Source organism: Nymphaea colorata, chromosome 10 (assembly GCF_008831285.2).
Source record: "Nymphaea colorata isolate Beijing-Zhang1983 chromosome 10, ASM883128v2, whole genome shotgun sequence".
In the NCBI taxonomy this organism is placed as follows: domain Eukaryota; kingdom Viridiplantae; phylum Streptophyta; class Magnoliopsida; order Nymphaeales; family Nymphaeaceae; genus Nymphaea; species Nymphaea colorata.
The window spans coordinates 14,924,199-14,943,182 of record NC_045147.1 but is presented as its reverse complement, the minus strand read 5'-3'; the positions used below and the strand labels follow the sequence as shown (position 1 = coordinate 14,943,182).

The 18,984-nt window shown below is 39.8% G+C and overlaps 3 protein-coding genes across 4 annotated transcripts; 1 reads left to right on the top strand and 2 right to left on the bottom strand.

The window, feature by feature from the left end:
• Window positions 1-216: 216 nt before the first annotated feature.
• On the bottom strand, window positions 217-1,847 carry LOC116261746 (protein OXIDATIVE STRESS 3 LIKE 2-like). Of its 2 annotated transcripts, XM_031640592.2 has the most exons (3): window positions 1,328-1,847; window positions 683-1,176; window positions 217-535 (listed from the first exon to the last, which is right to left on the bottom strand). In XM_031640592.2, the coding sequence occupies exons 1-2, from the start codon at window positions 1,621-1,623 to the stop codon at window positions 705-707; spliced, it is 768 nt and encodes a 255-aa protein (XP_031496452.1). In that variant the 5' UTR covers window positions 1,624-1,847; the 3' UTR covers window positions 217-535; window positions 683-704. The 2 variants fall into 2 exon arrangements, with proteins under 2 accessions (XP_031496452.1, XP_031496451.1); XM_031640591.2 differs by lacking the exon at window positions 217-535 and having other exon boundaries at window positions 573-1,176.
• Window positions 1,848-8,583: 6,736 nt separating this feature from the next.
• LOC116263418 (F-box protein At1g10780) lies at window positions 8,584-11,329 on the top strand. Its single transcript, XM_031643174.2, has 3 exons — window positions 8,584-9,725; window positions 10,486-10,766; window positions 10,848-11,329. The coding sequence occupies exons 1-3, from the start codon at window positions 8,990-8,992 to the stop codon at window positions 11,079-11,081; spliced, it is 1,251 nt and encodes a 416-aa protein (XP_031499034.1). The 5' UTR covers window positions 8,584-8,989; the 3' UTR covers window positions 11,082-11,329.
• On the bottom strand, window positions 11,204-17,629 carry LOC116263419 (transmembrane emp24 domain-containing protein p24delta4-like). The gene is made up of 4 exons (XM_031643175.2): window positions 17,295-17,629; window positions 12,501-12,710; window positions 11,843-11,919; window positions 11,204-11,562 (listed from the first exon to the last, which is right to left on the bottom strand). Exons 1-4 carry the CDS (start codon window positions 17,499-17,501, stop codon window positions 11,418-11,420), a joined length of 639 nt encoding a protein of 212 aa, XP_031499035.1. The 5' UTR covers window positions 17,502-17,629; the 3' UTR covers window positions 11,204-11,417.
• Window positions 17,630-18,984: the final 1,355 nt, after the last annotated feature.

The window sequence follows — 18,984 nt, the reverse complement described above, 5'->3', positions numbered from 1 at the left end:
TTGGAATAAAGGGAGAGATGTGATTGCAGACACTACAAAACGTTGTTTGAGCCGAAGAGCATGCATCTGAGGAAGAAAATGCGCTCCCCTTTTTATGATTCCTAGATGACGATTAGTCCCTTCCAGCAATAAGAACCAGGAATTCCTCATTCTAAGGTTTGAGAGAGAGGAGAAACTCTAGCAAATTGCCAAAAAAGAAAAAAAGTCAGTAAAATGAAAAAAGAAAAAGATCTTGAATCATAAGTTGAAAAACTAAATCCAAATCTTTGAAGGAGGAGAAAGAACGAAATTCCGTTTGCGGAATGAGGTTCCCCTGGAAGTTTTTTTCTGTTGCCTCTTCTGTCGTTTAGTGTTCGGCGTGTTTGTATAGCTTCTGACGTCCAAAGCTTATTGTAGAGTTGATTCCTGGTGCAGATTCTGGTTGGTAATAAATCCGAGGACCCCCAACAGTTCTTTCCGGACCTAAACCATGGCCTCAAAAGGTATATAGAGATGGGAAATCTGCAACTTTAAGACTCGAAAAAGTGCCGCAAATCTGTGGCACGATTTAGGATTGGAAAACAAAAAAGCAGTAAGAAAGGATGTAATGCTTCCGATTGCCACAGATAATTTACAAACAGCGTGAGGATTTTAGAGAAAGACATCAAAGAGTAACGTTAGAGAAGAACACTCGACCACCCACCACCACGGTTGAGATCCCACGATCAATGAACGGCGTTATTTTGCTTCTCCGGGCAGCACACTGATGAGGTCAACCCCTGTAAATCGACCAAAGAGAACGATCTAGACGCCAAAGACCACTGCGGTGGCGACGTGTTGCTACCGTGGTTGCCGGCACGAGACGAAGACATCCCACCAGGAGGAAGTGGGGGTAACTGCTGCCGGAGCTTCTCATCTCCGCCGTTAGCCACCTCCTTCTCCGAGCTGCTCATAGTATCGGCGAGCGTGACCAAGCATCGGCAGGAATTGGCTTGCCTCTTCGAGATACCGCTCCCGGAACTCCGTAAAGACTGGCCGATATGGTGGTTCCTCTGCCAAATGTTGCTCATGAGAAGAAGATTCTTCCTCTTTCTGTTGTAAGGGTCCTCCGGCTTCGTCAAATCCTTGGCCGCCGCGGCGTCCGATAGGCTAGTGAACGATTTCGATTTACCAGAGTAGAATTTCGAGATCCCCTTCCTGCAATCATACCAGAACACCCCGCAAAAAAGAGGGGTTGCGGAAATTCGTGAAATCCTAACCAAGAAGCTGTGATCTGGAGGAAGAACGGCATTCGAAAACCCTAACCCTGACTCAGCGATCAATAACCGAAAAGGGTTGTGCCTTGTACCTGATGGGCAAGGACTGTTCAAGAGAATCCATGGCATCGAGCGGGCCCTTGTACGAGCTCTGCACCTCCGGTTCGCCGCCATCCTCGCCGTCGGAGGAGCGGGATCCAGCACCAGAGCTGCTGTTCCGACCAATCGACGAGCTGCTGGTGGAGCTGGTACTGCTGCACCTGGAGTCATCATCAACGCACGGTTCCTTCCTCCGATCGCTGATCGGGCGATCATCATCCGGCGGGCTCACAGCGATACCCTCCTCTCGTTCAGATTCGGGCGCATAGGCGCCTACGCACCGCCTCATTTCCCTTCCGAGTCCAGATCCTCCAATCCGACTGCTGCCCTCGGCGGGAAACACAAGACACACATACGCAGTTACACACAGACACTCCCTCTCTTTCTCTCTCCCTCCTTCTTTCTCCCCCCGAAGAAGCAGAACGGCGGAAGAGGAGCAGTTAAACGGGGAGGATGAAGGAGGCAGAAGGCCGGGGCCCCGGCCTACCCACTCTCGCTTTCTTTTTCATTCGGACATCGTAATCTTCAAGATACATATTGTCCGTTCGGTCCCCCTTATTAAACATATACATTGTCTGTTCGGCCCCTTTGCTTTTTCTCCACGGCATTAATGTCCAGTTTATTGTACGGCGGCACCTTATCCTCAACCTGATCCGCTACAAGGTGGTATTATGGTAGATGTTTTATTAAAGAATGGGGAATTATGTCCTTAAAAAAATTCCAAGGTCGGTCAAGGCGGAGAAAAGCGGTGGGTGGGTAGAGGTACCGCCTTCCCATCAATTTCCCCCACCACGTGGTAGTCCTCCTTGCATCCTTGGAACACGCGATTCCTTCGCTCTTGTTGTTTGAAATTGAAAGCAATACTTCTCATGCAACGATAAATTTATAGCAGCAGCAAAGGAAAGACGCAACGCAAGGCATTTATAGGAAACAAATTTTATGTTTTTAAGTTATTATAACTGAATTTTAAAGACGGAAGCAGATTTATCTATGAAATATTTCTACAATGAATAGCAAGAAAGATCTCAAAGTCTGGTAAGAAACTTCTATCCAAGGCTAGAAACTGACTAGTTTTTTGTCTGAAAACTGGCTGCCAATGTGAGTCGATATTCCTGCCATGTCCAAATTCATCCTCCTCTTATCATGCCTACCTTGTTTGAATGCAAGTGAAATGTTTTTTTCATTAAAATTTGATGAATATTGTAGTATCTTTTGGCTGTTGCACGATTTATTATTTATAGGCTGATATACTTAATGTCCAGTGATGTAGTTCCCTTGGAAGAAAAACTCTCTATGGCTCTCTCACGAATATAAGTCGAACATGAACACTTACGAAGCCTGTAATGTGGTAACCTGACTTCGCCCTCTTAAACTGGAATTCCAGCGAAACCAGCCTTTCTCAACGGTAACAATCGGTAAATTGGCATTAGTCATGCTTTATGATGTGGTTGGTGACTTTACTGAAGATTTATGCCTTGCCTTTTTAGCAACTAATTTTAAAATTGTAGCTATTCAACAATTATTTGGCATATGACAGCATTGACTTATATATATATATATAAGTATATGAAGACAGGTAGTTATCAGACCTTTTATATAATAGACTATATGAGAATTATCTAAATCATTGATCCTAAGAAAATCAGATAGTAGATGTAAGTTGTAGATATAAAAGTCAAGCTGCTTTTAACAATCCGAAATACCCTCAAGGAAGAGAAAGTGAGGGTGAAAGAAGGGAACAAATGAGTTTTCTTAAAGACTATTCATTTTCTTCTTTGATGGGTATTTTAGGCTCTTGAAAAATAACTTAGCTTTTATAATTACAACTTAATCTCTATTGTTTGATCTCATTAAAATCGACAGTAGATGATTCTGATCAAAATGAGGGTATGGTAACCTTTTTAGATATTCTTTAAACGATTCTGATCAAAATGTGGTATATGAGCCCATTGTAACCTTTTTAGATCAAAATGTGGTATATGAGGGCATTGTAACCTTTTTAGATCTTCTTTAAAGCGACACAGATTAATCTCACACCCACCCGTGTTACAACTTTGCTTTTCAGATATTCTTTATGTAACCTTTTTTTTTTAATCCTCAAAGTTCTTCCTTTCCTGAACCATCCTCTCGATTACGAGGTTGGTAATCTCAGGGAGGGAAAAAGGCCTCAAATTTTCAGTCTCAAAATGGCTGGGTGCATGTCGCTAAGGACCCCAGAAAATTGATCCAAATCATGAAAGCCCCACAACTCTTAGGCCACACGAGTTCAAACAGCTAATAAACTAGATACATTTGCAACCTATGTACCAACATAACTGAAAGGTTCGATCAACCTACGTACCTAGGCAGCTAACAAATCTCTTTCTAGGTTTGGGTATATGATCGAACAATGGTTTTTTAACTAAGGGACATTTGATGGTTTTTTAACTAAGGGACATTTGATTTGGCGAGATAAGTTTGGTGTGCGCATGACATGTAATTTTTATGTCAATGTGGTCTCGAGATGCTATAATAAAATTTTTGTTGAGCTGACATGGGCAATGTCCCGCACCAGCCAACAAATAGCGCTGCCATTGAAATGAACCAAGATTGTTCCCATGGGTCCACCACCCTTTAGTTGGAGTTCCTATGCTCTATGCCACTCATAGATTACCTTGATCGACGTTGAGAACGAGTCCCACTACCGCCTACCTACATTCATTAGCGGAGTTAGGAATTCTTTGGCTGAGGAGAGTCATTACCTCAGACCTGAAGTTGGCATCCCATATAATTTCTAATTCATCACAATGCAATTTTAAATGTTTTCCATAAAATTTTGGGTAGGTTGGTGTGGGCAATGAACAGCCCCCGTGTATTTCCACCGCTGCCTCTACTTATACTCGGGGTCGACTTAAGAACGTATGGCACACAGCAGTAAACTTCTCTCTCATTTTCACAAAAAGTTGAATACGTTATCCAAGTTACCTTGAATTTGACGCCCTGCTCCTGAAGTCTAGAGAAATGCTAATCTTAAGGAGAGCCTAGCATGGTGTCTGCGTGCTTCACACATCCCTTGCGTTCTTGCATGACCTTAAGTGTTCACTCTTAACCATTGAAATATCATCTTTGGCTGTGAAACAATTACTGTGGATGGGGAGGAAGTTGCCATTTTGGTACCGCTTTTCACTATGAAATCAAACACATAAAAATTTTTCCTGTTGAATCCGATGAATCAGGGTAAAATTTTCTGTCAAATCCGATGTCTGCTGGCACATCCAAGAAGGCCACCTATTCGTCAAACCAGAGGATCTCAATATTGCTCGGCGCAAGGTAAAACACTAGCGCATGGTAAAACCCTAACCAACTATCAGTTGTTTGTTGTGAAATGTTCATGCTGGTTGGTTAGAGGATCGTTGATAGCCGCTACATCAAAGGTAAAACACTAGCGCATGGTAAAACCCTAACCAACTATGATAGTTGTTTGTTGTCTTGATGCCATTTACTTTAAGCAACACTATTCTTTTCTGTGTCCTCGAGTACTATGAAAAGTTGTGGGTAAAATACCTCTTTTTTTTACAGTTGCATTTGTGAAACTTGAGAGCAATTTTCCTTATGGATGAAAAAAATAGTTCATAAAATAGTTCACACTTCATGGAAAAAAAGATTAAAATATATTAAGTGACCATTCTACACTTAATAAAGACTTTCCTTTCATCCGATGAAAATATTTCACTTTCAGCCTTTTTGGTAATATCAGTGAGAAAAATGCCCATGATATATCCTTCATGGAATCATACAACCAGTCACAAGCAAAAGCCGAAAAGTGAAATTAAGTCTAGCTGCAAACGAATTCTTTTCATATCTTGCTATATGAGAATAGGTGAACAAAAAAAAAAGCATGTGAAGATCTACCTCTGGTGAGATGTATGTGTAATTGGCTTTGTATATCGACCGATCACATATTCTAAAAGTTGAACTTGTGTCATTGCTATTTCAACAGTAGAGCTTAGTATGTTCTACATTTGCAAAACGGGGCGTTGCAAATGTAGAGTTTAGTATCTCAACAGTAGAGTTTAGTATGTTCTACATTTGCAAAACGGGGCGTTGCAACAGCTCAAAGCCAAGTCCGTATGCAACATACTCAACATGCATTACCTGTATGCGTGAAGTAGGTAATTGATGTAAATAATTTTTTCATAAAATGGGCATTCTTTGCGTCATTTTGTGCATTAACTAGTTATAATCTAAGAGAAGACTATTGGTTCTGTGTATTCTGTCACAGATTCCATGCATCTACGAAGTCAACAATGTGGAGATGGCTTCGTTGCAATTAGCCTTGCAATACTCACGATCCTGTTCATGTATCTTCTCTGTTAATTGAGAAGAACTAATTTACGTTTCTTATATTTTTGAAGTGGCGTTACACTGTTGAAAACACAACGGTAAAATCATGTATCTGTGCTTTTTTTTCCTGTGCGCCAAAAGTAGCGAATTTTTTAACAGAAAAAAAAACTTTCAGGCCATCAAACATGGTCTGGAGTTAGAAGAATCGATTTTCTTCCTTATGTATATTTTTCCAAAAAAAAAAAAATTCATGGTAAATTTACCACTCAAAAATTTACCCTGCCATCAAACGGGGCCCTAAAGTCGGCTTACATTCCTCCTTGGATTGCCTCCTGCACGTACACCATTAATTTCTTGCACTCTTACTCATCCACCTTGAGAGTAACCAATGGGCACTCGTAGCCGCACTTCTTAACCGAGCCATCTCAGTTCTCAATTCAGAGACACAGAGTTTGTACGCATTTATCAGGCTGAAGTTGTCCAGATATGAGTCTAGATATTGGATCTTATTCAAACATTGATTCTAAATGCCCCTTGAACTCCGCATGCGGATGATGAACTGAACTTGGGGATTGAATGACATTCACCGGTTATTTCCATCTTTCAAGCAGAAAGTATCTTACGGTTTGCATTGATACAACATTTCTGGAAATCTAATTAAGTTATTATACATCCAACTCTTGAACCTTCTACCACTTGTTACTTAACGAATCCATATTCAGCTAGCGGCTGCTATTATAAAAGGCACTGTGTCTAAAACTAGTTTTATTTATACCGCACTAGAAGAAAGTATATCAAACACAGTCACCATTCAATATATATAGTTTGATGTATGTACTTATGTATACCCAAAACTGAACATGAAGCCAAAAGAAATTAGAAATTTTCAATTTATATTCAAGTGGAGAATTCCCATACAGGGCAATACTTCGGGTCACAGTCCTAAAGAGGCAAACCTCACTTTTTTTTAATGTTTATTATATGGGTTTCTTTTTCGCTAACAATGCTCGGTCGTTGGGTCACAAGCTAAGTATTTCCATGTTGGAATACATGGGAACTTGTACTTTAGAACATTGCTTTTGTAAGTTGAAAAGCGTTTGTGCATTGGAAAGAAAAGGATATCATCCTCATATCCTTCAAATTGTTTAAGATTTTAATGGAAGCTATGAGGAAATGTAATCGTTGTTTCAGCACTTCTAGCAAAAAGCACAAGAAGATTAAAATTGGGAGTTTTTTTTTTAACATTATATCCAAGAGACACTAACGATACATGCTTTTTCTTTCCAACCAATTACACTTTACGGCGCCACCATCTTTATCATTAGCCAGTTTCATGGACATTGTCTTTGCTGCATTTTGAAGGTTAATGTTCTGTCTTCTGGTTGCTATTAGCAACTATTCGAGTTAACTGTTGCAAAATATATTATACTGTTTTCAATTTTGATGTATTCAATCAAAGGCACACCGCCATATACTACATCTTATGGATAAAAATTGAAGATCTTGATAGATTCACTTGCGAGTGCTGGGGAAAATATATGAACTCGTCTAACATAAGAACATGTTAAAACATTATGGCCCATCGAACAATGAAATCAGATTGTTTAGACAGTTATATATTAAAGGTAAAAAGTAACTTTTTCTTTTCAAAGTGACAAGTGACAATATTTGCTTTGTTTGAAGGACATACATAACTGGTTGGGCAGGTGGGTGATTTTCGTATTTGATTTTTGTGGGTGTTATTCTCCTATGCTGTATAAAGATGAGATTCCAACTCTTGAGTTGAATGGTGTATTGTACCTCATCTAGGTTTCGACATAGCTTAAAACCCTAAAAACAAGAGAAATGAGGAACTTTCGGGCCTTCTTCAAACGATGGGTTATTAACCTCCTGATCATCCAAAGCGGCTCGATGACACAAAAAAAAAAAAAACTGAGTTTTTGTTAGTGAACTATGATGTCTTGGGTTTATCAGCTTTGCCAAAAACCTAATTTGGCATGATTAGGTGCCAAATGATATTTTGTCAACGAAAATTAAAATGGTGCAACAAGAAAAGCAAATGGTGGCTGCTTTCCAAAGATTCAAACAAAAAATCAAGTAGCCGCAGCCTTTTCTTGATCACAGTTGGACGGATGCCCAATAGAACCCAATAAAGAAGATTGACTGAACCGGCATTATCCAGCTCAAATGGTATCAGCCCCACCATTTTCGGCTAGCTCCGACCATAAAAGGCTAGAAAAAATTGTGCGATCCGCGACTGATAATGGTGGGCGGAAGGTGGAGGGAGAGGGAGGTGGTGAACTTAAATTCTTTGCGGTTAAATTGAAATAAGGACAGAAGGAAAAGACCGCCCAAAAACCTACTTGTTTTAACCTAATTTTGAGTCAGAGAAGGTTTTCACCTTTGGTTTCAAACTTACCAAGCAATCCACTTGTTTGGATTTTTCTAATGCGAGACCAACATTAGCTCACTTATCAAACACGAGCACAAGTCTTAATTTGCCATTAGGGAACATGTGAGAATCGTAATCATAGATATTAGCCTTCTAAGAACTCATCTGTTTAGGCTCTAAAAAAAAAAAAAAATTCTCTTTTCACTTAGTAGGACTAAGTTTTTAACAAAGTTAAGTCCGAAGGTAAAAGTAGGTCATCATCACCAGATAGTCTTTAGAAAACTGATAAACGAGAAGCACATGCTTGGGATTACGATCAAAATGTTGGTTACTAAGAAAGGGAAGTTCTGAGTTAGTCCCATCCACCCGTCGGTCCAAATTTTTGGACCCTTTTCATACTCGAAGCTCGAAATCTTCATTCAAACATTTGAAAGAAAATCTTTGGGTGGTGCCGTTGTTAATACCAATTTTTTGTCCGCTCTCTCTCTCTCGTTTGAAATTTGAAGAGAGCGGGCCGTGGATTTTATATACCCGCCAGTTCTCGCTCTCGCAAGAGTTCTGGTCTTCCCTGTTGTTGGGTCTGCCTGTTGGTGGTCTGGTGCCCCATCGTATACGGAAGCAGCCGCCGTCCTCTTCGATTATCCCTCTCTTCTTCCCTCGGTATCTCACCTTCGGCAAGTTTTCATTTTCTGAGCCTGGAATGTTGACAAGCAAACGAAGCCGCTCAGCCTGTTCCGGCGTCAACCCGTCTTCTCTCTATTCTGTTCCTCTCACGGCCAGGAAGCCGTGATCCATTTTGTATTGCTTCCCGTCTACCACTGTTTTGAGTTGTTGGGAGTCTTGGTTCTTGTCTGCTGGATTCAGTAGCACCAAGGCTACCTTTTTTTTTTCTTCGTTTTCCTACTTCTTCTCCTTCTTCCTTTCTGGTCGCATCTAGTCGATGGACGCCTTACCTGACGAGTTGATCCAATGCATTCTTTCTTACATTCAAAACGCACGAGACGTAGCGTCCTGCACTTGTGTGTCGAAACGATGGAAGAACTCGATCCCTTTCATAAGGAGCCTCTATTTTCCGAGGAACTCTTTTGATGATTATCAGTCGGACGCCATTGTTGGGAGAATGATTTTGTCGAGTTTGGATTTGGAGGAGTTGGTCATCTTCTGCCCCTTCCCCGTTGACAGCCTGAGCTCTTGGTTAGATAGAAGTCCTGGACTGAGGCGGCTCGAGCTTCGGGTGGACAACCTGGGGGAGAAGAGACCGTCGTCGTCGACAACTGCGAGGTCCACCCAGTTGGACTGCATCAGCCGAGTCAGTGGGTTGGAGACCCTGAAACTATGGGGCGTCCTCCTGACGGATCCGCCTCGGTGGTGCACGCTCCGGCGACTGCACACCCTGGAGATAGTGGGGGCACGCCTCACCAATCCCTCTCTATCCGACCTTCTTCGCTCGTGTCCAAATTTGGTTAACCTGGCACTGCTCGGGTGCGATGGGGTTAGGACTGTCTCTCTGGAGATGCAGCAGCTACAGGAGTGCAGGTTGGATTTCTACGGCCTCGGTGATTGCTCCGTGTCCGTGAACGCTCCGAAGCTACGGTGGCTTGAGATACAAGGGGCCGACCGGATTCGCCTTCATCATAACCAGCATCTGAAACATCTCTCCATCGCAAACAGCGCAGGTCTTTTCTCTTTTTCCCATCTTTCTTTCTGCGTCCCCTCGCTTTCCTCTTTGGAAAATCGAAACCTTCCAAGTTCCGTCATGTGTGCCGAAAAACGACTAATTGATCAGTTCTAGATTCGGTGATAGGAAATGTAAACGATAGAAGAGTATTGCATGTCTTTCAGATTTGCTTGGATAAATTTAGGATTAAATTTGCGATCTCAGGAAAAAAAAAATTAATCTTTTATTGAATGCCGGCGGTTTAAATGAAAAGTGTTTAGAACAGAGAAGCCTGGAAAGAAAACCAATCTCTGAAGCGGAAGTTAGACAACGGAAACGGGGTTTTTTGATAGCTAGGGGTTCGGGAATGGAGGTGCGTGGTAGGCCTCATGTCCCAGTCGCCTTTAGGGTTCCTTTGGAATTTATGAACTCGGCAATTTTAGGTTAAGGATATCTTTGTTCTGTTTGTACACCTTTGTTCCACTAGTATTTAATATATCTTGGATACTGGAGTGGATGCCTCAAGGGTTTTGCTTGCAAGAAGGATTATTCTACTACTCAAAGTTTGTTCTCTGTTTTGTTGACAAGCTGAATTTGGCTTGACCTGATTTCAGATTCCATTATTATTTTTATCATAAAGAAATCTTTCATAAATCAAATATGTCGGACTGAAATATGATTTCCTGCATAATCAACGAGTGCCCTTTCACATTTTGCGACGACTGCAATGACTTTTTTCTAACATGGTATCTGATGGTGGTCGCTGTGCACAACAACAGGTAAAATCATCAAGGTAGAAACTGGGAAGCTGAGCTCTTTAGAGTTTTTGTCCATGAGGGGGGTGCAATGGTGTTGGGATGCTGTAAATTCAGTTCTGTGTTCGGCAACGGAGGTGAAACATCTGGTTATGAAAATTGAATTCAGTGGTGACTCTGATCGCCTGCAGCCATTTCCAGAGGTCGACCTGGTGGAATTCTTCAATGCACATAAAAAGATAACCAAATTTGAGATCCATGGTGCTATGTTCGCTGCGCTGTGCCAAAAGAATAGCTTAAGAAATGTAAGGCATTTTTAACATGTGAGCCGCAGTTACAAACTATTTCAGTTGTCGAGTCTGCCTAACTTTGAGACAATTTTGCAGATAGATTCAGGGTTTGCAATTCCCAATCTTGAAGAGGTGCTTATCACAGTCAGATCTCCTCTAAATGCAGAACAGAAGATGAACACACTTGAATCCTTGGTCAAGCATAGCAGGCGACTCCGAAGGATGGTAATTAGGGTCTCCCAAATGAAGAACTGCAATGAGAGCGCCGACAAATTCTTTGAAGAAATTTGCAGGTTCAAGAATCGGAATAGGAAAGTCAAGATTGAATAATGTGATTCTTATTTGTATTGTCATTAGCCATAAATGGGACATATACCACACGTGAAATTGTGGATATATCCCAAACTTTCCATAGAAAATGGCAAGCAAATTGAATATGGCATGCAATTAAGTTACCATAAAGTTTGCAATTTTCAATTATCAACGGAACTTGTTGGCAAAACCTGCTAAGAAGAAAATCCATCAAGGGTCTGCAAGAAGGTGTCTACATTTTACAGAATATTCTTCCAAATTGGTTGTTACATCTCAAATTGACGTAGAAGCCCAAGATGTTAAAAAAAAATAAAATTAAACTGGTATAAAGCATGACCTGTGTCAAGCATCATCTTAAATAAGCTTCTTCTTCTGAAAGTAGCGCTTTAGGTGCCACAACTGCAAAACCGACACCCCAATGCAAACACCAAGTGACATGATGCTGAACCAGGCCACTCGTGCATTTGTTCGTTCACTCACGATCCGCATTTCCGCTTCCCTGCATTCATTAAATCATTGCCATCAACGTAGGCAAATGTAATAGCTAAAACACCGTCCCATCGGCCAGTATTAGTCTAAAGAAACATCAGTGGATTGGATTCAGGCTGGGATATGCCTGTTACAATGTAAAAGGAAAAAACAAATACATCCTTATTTTCACGTAATTCGATTCAAATGTCTGCACACTGGATCCATTGAGAGAATTCTTTGCCAAAATCCAATTATTAATTGAATTTTTCTATCAAATCCTACAGCTTGAACTCAAATAGAATATTTACCTGCCCTTTAGGTACAAAAGGTTCTCATGGATAGCTTCAACTTGTCCCTCCAATTTTCTCAGCTCCAGTTCTACACCCTATGACAGATATCAAATAGAAAATTAATATCTTGTGGTTAAGCATACCCGAAAAGAGACGAAAGTACTCAAATATGCTGCTTAGTTTTGTCAGTCATAACATATTCAACAAAAAGTTGAATTTCCCTAATTTGGTATGTCGTGCATGTAAAACTGTAAAGTAGATTGAGATGTCTAGTCAAACAGCCAAATTTATATACAACCGATTGAAAAAAAAGGATCAAGAACTTACAAAAGACTAAGATATGGTCACTGTAAAATCATCTGTACAATATGGTCACTCTCTACCCTATCAGACATGTAAGGTAGTTGGTCACTGGAAAAAAAGAAAGGAACTCGTTGGATGACCACTATAAAAGGTGGCACTTCCATCGTTGCAAAAAACCTAGAGTCCAATCATAGTTGTTTCAATAAAAGTGCATCTATTATTTAACATATATTTTTTATTATTTTTTATTCATTAAAGGTTGAAGCATAAAAACAGATTGTTTGCTCCAGAACAGTAAAGCAAAGCCATGAATGCAGAAATGAGAATAACAGGCAAATGCCAGATAAAAGAAACTGATTATCAAGTACATTACCTCAATCTTCTCTTTTCTTGCAACAGATTCCCAATCCTTTGCTGCAATTCCAATCTTCCAGTCAATGTTGACATTTGCTCCCAAGCCATTGTGGTTCCCTTCTAACCAGAAACATGCTAGGTAGTTACCAGCCTCAGTTGTTGTGAAAGCAAATTGACCAGATGTCACATTTTCCTTGTGATAGAGTATATTTGCATAAGGTGATGTCACCTGAAAAAGAAACACCCTGTTTTAAGCCAAGTGCAAGCGATGAATAAAAGACAAGCCGTAACATGTTCTTCTTAGAAATTACAGATGGTATATTCATGATATTTCGTGCAATTTGATTCCTTATTAATCAACTAGTAGTCTAACTGTCCTAAACATGAAAACCTAGATCTGACTATTTTTCCCTCTCTGTAACTTATAATAATTGCAAAAGTGAGATTACGGAGCTAGCTAATCAACTGGAATCAGCACGAAGCCCACTGCGACCACTTCTGGAATAAAATGTTTCGGACAAGGCTTTCAACAAACAAAAACCAGTGCCTGCTATTCTACTACCAGAAAAGCATGCCACAATTTCTATGTCATGGTTTCACAAGTTCCACAAATCCAATCCAAAAATGAACAACACCAATAGAAAAGATAAAACCAGTGAATCTGACTGCAGTCAGACTATCAACCAGCCTCAAGGCAACCAAATGGATTATAGAAGATGTCAACATTATTAAACAAGATTTTAAGCAGAAGGCAGCAATGCTCCATTGAAAAACTAAAGAATTCGTGGAGGACGTCATAAAACTAGCTGGAAAATCCAACTTCATGGAATCTTTATAGAGCATACATCCTGTTTGAAGGTCAAGGAAACAAAACTAGGTTTTGGAAGAACCAGAATTTCCAACAAATTAATGTTTTTAGGAAACCTGGTTTTAAACTGTAAGTATTCATTGGTGTTTGGATGGCCAAACTGTGCTTTCCATCAGCTTTTGCTCCCATTAAACAAGCTATAGAAGAAACAATGCAGTGGAGGTATAGCCATTCACGTGTCGAGCATGAACCATCAAAGTCAAATACAGAACAGATACTTCAGTCATGCACCACACATAATCAGGTATGGCCAACAAGAACTTATGACATATTAATCCAAATTGCAGGTTTCAACTTTCATCTAATATTCGACTGAGTAACTTTTTGTTGTCCTTTTTCTTTTTCTTCTTTTGTTTTATTGGACTCCCAAAAAAGGAAAAATAACAAAGCTCGTGCAGGAAACATTAAAATATAGGGTGAACATGATAAGCCCTTCAGCGTAATAGCTTAAAGAACACAATGAAAAATTGGTTTGACATTCCTTCAATATCAATTAATGAATCATAAGTTTAAGATTGCTCTTAATAGAACCATGATAACTACCTTAGTTTGAGTCTTGAGAGCCTCTCTTTTGGGCATGTGTCACAGAGAATTATATTTTGCAAAGTATAGAGGAAGAACATCAGACTTTTGTGATTAATTAAAGCTACCTTAAATTTTTTATACACAAAAAGCTATATTTGTCAACAGGCATGTTGGATTAGCATTTCTCCTATCCTTAGAGAGTAAAAAACAGGAAGTTGAGGCTTCTGCTATTGTAAATGTAAGGTAGTAGTTACGTATAAGGGTGTTCACAAGCTGAGTTTAAGCTGAGGTAAGATTTTGAAATCGGGTCAAGCCCTAAAAAGTCTGCCTCAAGCTCAGCCTGAATTCATGTTGGGCTTGAGTTTGGCTGAATGAGCCTAAGAGAGATTGAGATAAGTATTAAAAAAGATTCTCCTTTTTCTGATATCATAAAAGAAATGCCAACAGGGAGGTTTGAGCCAAAGACTTACCATGAAGGGTGCAACCAAGATAGCCAGTACACCAAAAGTGTTTTTTGTGATAAGATAGGGAAAGACCTCGTGATATATGAGCTTTAAATGAGCCTATTCAAGTTCATGCAAGCCAAGCTTCCCTAGCTCAGGCCCAACTCATTCCATGGAAATGAGTTCAAGTGGAGCTCGAACAGCTCGACTTACTGTGCAGACCTAGTTATATACTCACATAAGCCAAGGAGTTCTTGCTCCAGAACAAACCACCTATCTTCTTTTTTCTGAAACTTACTTCTTTGAAGGTCAAAGTATGTTGCAGAAAGGTGTTTGCACCAGACTTGTAATAGGCCCATAAGACACTGCTTGTAGTTTTTCTTCTCCTTTTTTTCACTTCTTTGATAAAAGGGCCACTCTAGACTGCTAGTATCAAGCAGCTCCTCACAGTCCATCAGACAAGTTTTTACTCCTTCAAATGGGTTGCAGAAGTGTAGCATGACATTCAAGAAAAAACCTTCTCTGGTTGAATATCTCTTCTATGATTCTTTCCAATGGTTAATCATTACATGTGAGTAAATTTCTTAGCACCACAGCAACAGGAAAGGTACCAAAACAAAAAGGATATGTTCAAGTATTTCTGCCAACGAACATCAGATCACCACTTGAAATGATTACTTCAAAGTTCAAACAGAACAAATGCTTGGTTCATCCAGGCATTTGGAGGCCTGTGGGACGTGGGTAAAAACGTAGACTCTATGGATCCCAATAAATTTCTAAGGATGAATATTATGGGAATCAAATCACTTTTTTCTGCCAACAAATATCAGATTACACTTGAAACCAGTAGTTCAAACAGCACATAGCTCACCCTAATCCCATCATTTGGACTCTATGGGCCCTAATGAATTTCAACATAAAGAGGAACATTACGAGAATCATATGAATTCTTGTTAAATAGAGACAGATGTAGATGAGGCTGTTCAAACAACCATATGCCAACCAAATGCAATTCCTACAGCAATTGGTATTACAGGCTTTAACTTCATCAGTGGCAGTGTGAGACCTGCAGCAAGCTAGAAACATTTCTTTGACTGAGTCCATGACTGATAGATCTAACCACAGGGAAAAAGAAGACGAAAGGCATTTATTGTTTGAGTGCAAGGCACTCACTAAACTATGTCAATGAGGGATGCTTGAGCTGGAACAAAAGAAGATTCAGAAATAAGACACTCCAAAAGTGTGAAAAAATTGTTTGCATGTACTGGTCAGGTACATCTGCACAATAAGACATAGCAAAAAACTGGAAAAACCAGAAGTTTTCTGGCCGCAATGCAAAGAATTTTCCTTGCACAGGAAGTGGAAAGAAGGGGATAGAACAGCAGTGCAGAACTGGCTTGATCTGGGAATCCCCATGGGAGTGTGGAACTGGAGCTTTAAAGGCTGCCCCAATGTCCATGTGCCAACAGTGACAAATAGGCACCAACATGGCGCAGTGGGATTACTTAAACACCGAGATGAACATTATATTTTTGGAGTAGTCAAGCGGGTTAATCAATGTGCAGGACTTGCTTGCAGAAGATTGGGTGCTGGATAAATGCCCCTCAGCAAGCCTAAGCCCCGTGAATGCTCATGAGTGCATAGGCATCCAAGCTAATTGTTCTTCCTATGTTCTTCCTATGGAAGACATTGTCAAAAAAGGAAATTATTATCGATTGAGCTGCAAAAATTGGTTGAAAGACAAGGATAAGATGAAATAATTTAGCTACCATTTCCTCTTTCTCAACTAGGTAGAGAGTTTCCCTCCAAGAACATTGGTGTTCTCTGAAGGATTCACTATACTTTTTTATCAAGTTGACCTTTGGAGGCCAAGTCAATTTGGTGCAAAGACAATAGAAGATATGTGAATAACAAAAGAAACAACCAACTAAGAAACCATTGTGAGCCTAACTTTCTGATTCAATATTATGAAAAAGAAAATGGAAGATACATGACAAATAACAAAAGAAACAACCAACCAATAAACCATTTTGAATCTAACTTTCTGATTCAATATTATGACCTAACAGGCTAAAACTGAACAACTCAAAAACATTAAGCATGGCCCATTTACAACCAAAGTAATTTTGACCCAACCCCAAGGAACAGATGTGAGTCAATCATACCTATGTTCTTGAACAAACAATCATCTTTTAAAAAAATTCATCGATTGTTTTTTAGATCACAGAAAAACAAACCTAGATATTCGTTAGAATTTGGTGATTCAAGAACTGTTCTTTTCTAAGCCAAACCTTGTTTCCACATCTATACGGCCAAAGGAAATGAAAAAAATAGTCCAAATAGATTCCGGACTAGCTCATCACGCTTTCACCCAGCACTGCACCCTTTCTCTTCCTTGTGACAACCTCATCAACCTTCCTTCCGGGGATACACTTTCTCTCCCTTTAAGCAACCTCAAACCCACGATTCTATCCTCTTTTCCCCCTTCTAATGGTCTTGCCCTTATTCCAAGAACTTTTGTCCCTTCGTCTTCTACTACCTTCTTCCATTGTTCTCATTCACACTCTTTTCTCTTCATCTTCTTATAAAAGTCGAAAACGCAGCGATCAATTCGGTCATCATTATCGGGACCCCATCTATGTTTTTGATCAGAAATAAAGGGATTTCTAAAATAAGACCATTTAAAAAGCGAAATCGAAATAAAAAAGAAACACGTCTGCCAGAAGCTAGACAAGGAGAGATACCGGTGCTTCACGCCAATCATCAACTTAACAATAGCAGATAAATTGACATCATAAATGGCAGAACTCGAAATGAATCCGAAGCAAACGTATTTTCCGCCCAATCGAGTTCTTACGAGATCCATAGAGACACCGACAACCCTCTTCAACAACCAATCTAAAACCACCGAAGCACACGCACAGCACAACATGAAAAAGAAGACAAGTAAGTAATAGAAGGGAAAACTGAAGCACACCTTGACGGAGACGAACTGGGTATCATGGGCGTTCTCGTCGGAGACGATGGCGTAGTCGGCCAAGACGACGACGTTTGCCTGGATCTCCTCCGACACGCACTTGGTTCCGGTGGCAGGAAGGCTAAGCCAAATCCCTTGCACACACCTAACGCTAATGCAGCACAATACAACAGCCAGAAACATTCGATGCAGGCACTTCGCCGCCATTCTCTCTCTCTGCGTGCGAAACCCCGATCTCCCTTCCCTCCTCCCTCCGGCTTCTCTCGTCAACGAAGGCCAACAAGACAAAAATTGCGTCTTCCTCCTCTTCCGATTTCTTCCCCTTCCAATACCCAATGGATCGGATCCTGAATAGCTAACAACTTGAGAACTCAAATGAAATATGAAACAATCATAAATTATGAATCCCCAGCCGAATCCTAACTATTTGCACCTCAGCGAGACAACTTTTTCCTTTTCATCTTGCGCGCGGAAACAGCTACATGTGTAGAGCAAGTATCGTCGGTCATTTAGTCACATAAACCAGGTGGTCATGTATATAAACTAGCTAAATATGAACATTATGTTCATTTCTTTTAATTAACTTAATTAATTGATGATATCACTTAGAAAGTCAGTAAATGATAACTAACACTCGGAAAAAAAAAAAGTAGTTAAAGGCTGATGCCTCCTCTTAAATCGGCCGTTGAATCGAATCATATGATTCAAGTCAATTATGACAACATTGGTGTGCCTTGAAGAACCGGTATGGGAAAAATAATGAACAAATTATTCACTTTCAGGTCACAACCAGGCAACTCAACTTAATAAACGAATTAGATTTGATCAGATTTACAACACCATCATCATCGAATAGAGATGTCAATGGATTAGATTTGAATTGAATATCCAACCAAATTACTTTTAAAAACATTGAAAGTGAAAAACAATTAAACATCTTTCTGATCAAACTAGCATATACGAAATGATATCTAATCTAACTCTTATATGGATTCATTTTCAAATAAGTATCCTATCATATCCAATATCCATACATTTTAAATGTCAGTTTTTAGTATATAATAATATGGTTCTGATTCGGTTTTGTACGTAAAGATTAGATTTGGATGAAATCTAGATCTGAAACTAATAATTTGGATTCAGACATGATATAAACTTTTCTTCATTAGCATTCAAATCTGAAATTAAATTCAAATGTGCAAACATTTGGATATGGTAAACGGTACATCCCATTCAAAATCCAATTCATTAATATCCCCATCCTCGACATAGTGCATGGTGTAAGTTCTGCCTTCCCATGGTGATTATTTGACCTTTTCTTTTGCCATCTTTAAAGGAGCCCAACTTGTTACAGTCTTCATCTTTCTACAACAAAAAAAAAAAAATTGCTAAATCTTGACCTGTTTCGGTTCCATTCGTCCAAAGCCGCATACCATTCAAGTGGTATGGCTTCTTCAATTGTCTGTAAGTAAAAGGCATCTTATCCGCCATTTATTTTACCTATTCTACTTCCAATTGGGCAACTTGTTGCATGGCATGTTCTTCCATCACTTGTACATTCTACCATGCTTGAAAACAACTCGCTTTTTGGAAGTATTACAAACTTACAAAGCTTTCAAGTCCTTAATTTGTAGAAGTAAAATCATGGTACTTGGCCGTAACCACCTGGCTAGTGTTCTGTTCACTGTCT

Bases quoted from the DNA above. Each gene is read 5' to 3' on its own strand.
- LOC116263418 (XM_031643174.2), top strand. From the start codon at position 8,990: ATGGACGCCTTACCTGACGAGTTGATCCAATGCATTCTTTCTTACATT. The intron at 9,726-10,485 runs GTCTTTTCTCTT...GCACAACAACAG, and splicing joins CTCCATCGCAAACAGCGCAG to GTAAAATCATCAAGGTAGAA. The intron at 10,767-10,847 runs GTAAGGCATTTT...ACAATTTTGCAG, and splicing joins AAAAGAATAGCTTAAGAAAT to ATAGATTCAGGGTTTGCAAT.
- LOC116263419 (XM_031643175.2), bottom strand. From the start codon at position 17,501: ATGGCGGCGAAGTGCCTGCATCGAATGTTTCTGGCTGTTGTATTGTGC. The intron at 12,711-17,294 runs GTGTGCTTCAGT...TTTCTTTTTCAG, and splicing joins CCCAGTTCGTCTCCGTCAAG to GTGACATCACCTTATGCAAA. The intron at 11,920-12,500 runs GTAATGTACTTG...TATCTGTCATAG, and splicing joins CAAGAAAAGAGAAGATTGAG to GGTGTAGAACTGGAGCTGAG.
- LOC116261746 (XM_031640592.2), bottom strand. From the start codon at position 1,623: ATGAGGCGGTGCGTAGGCGCCTATGCGCCCGAATCTGAACGAGAGGAG. The intron at 1,177-1,327 runs GTACAAGGCACA...GTATGATTGCAG, and splicing joins GAACAGTCCTTGCCCATCAG to GAAGGGGATCTCGAAATTCT.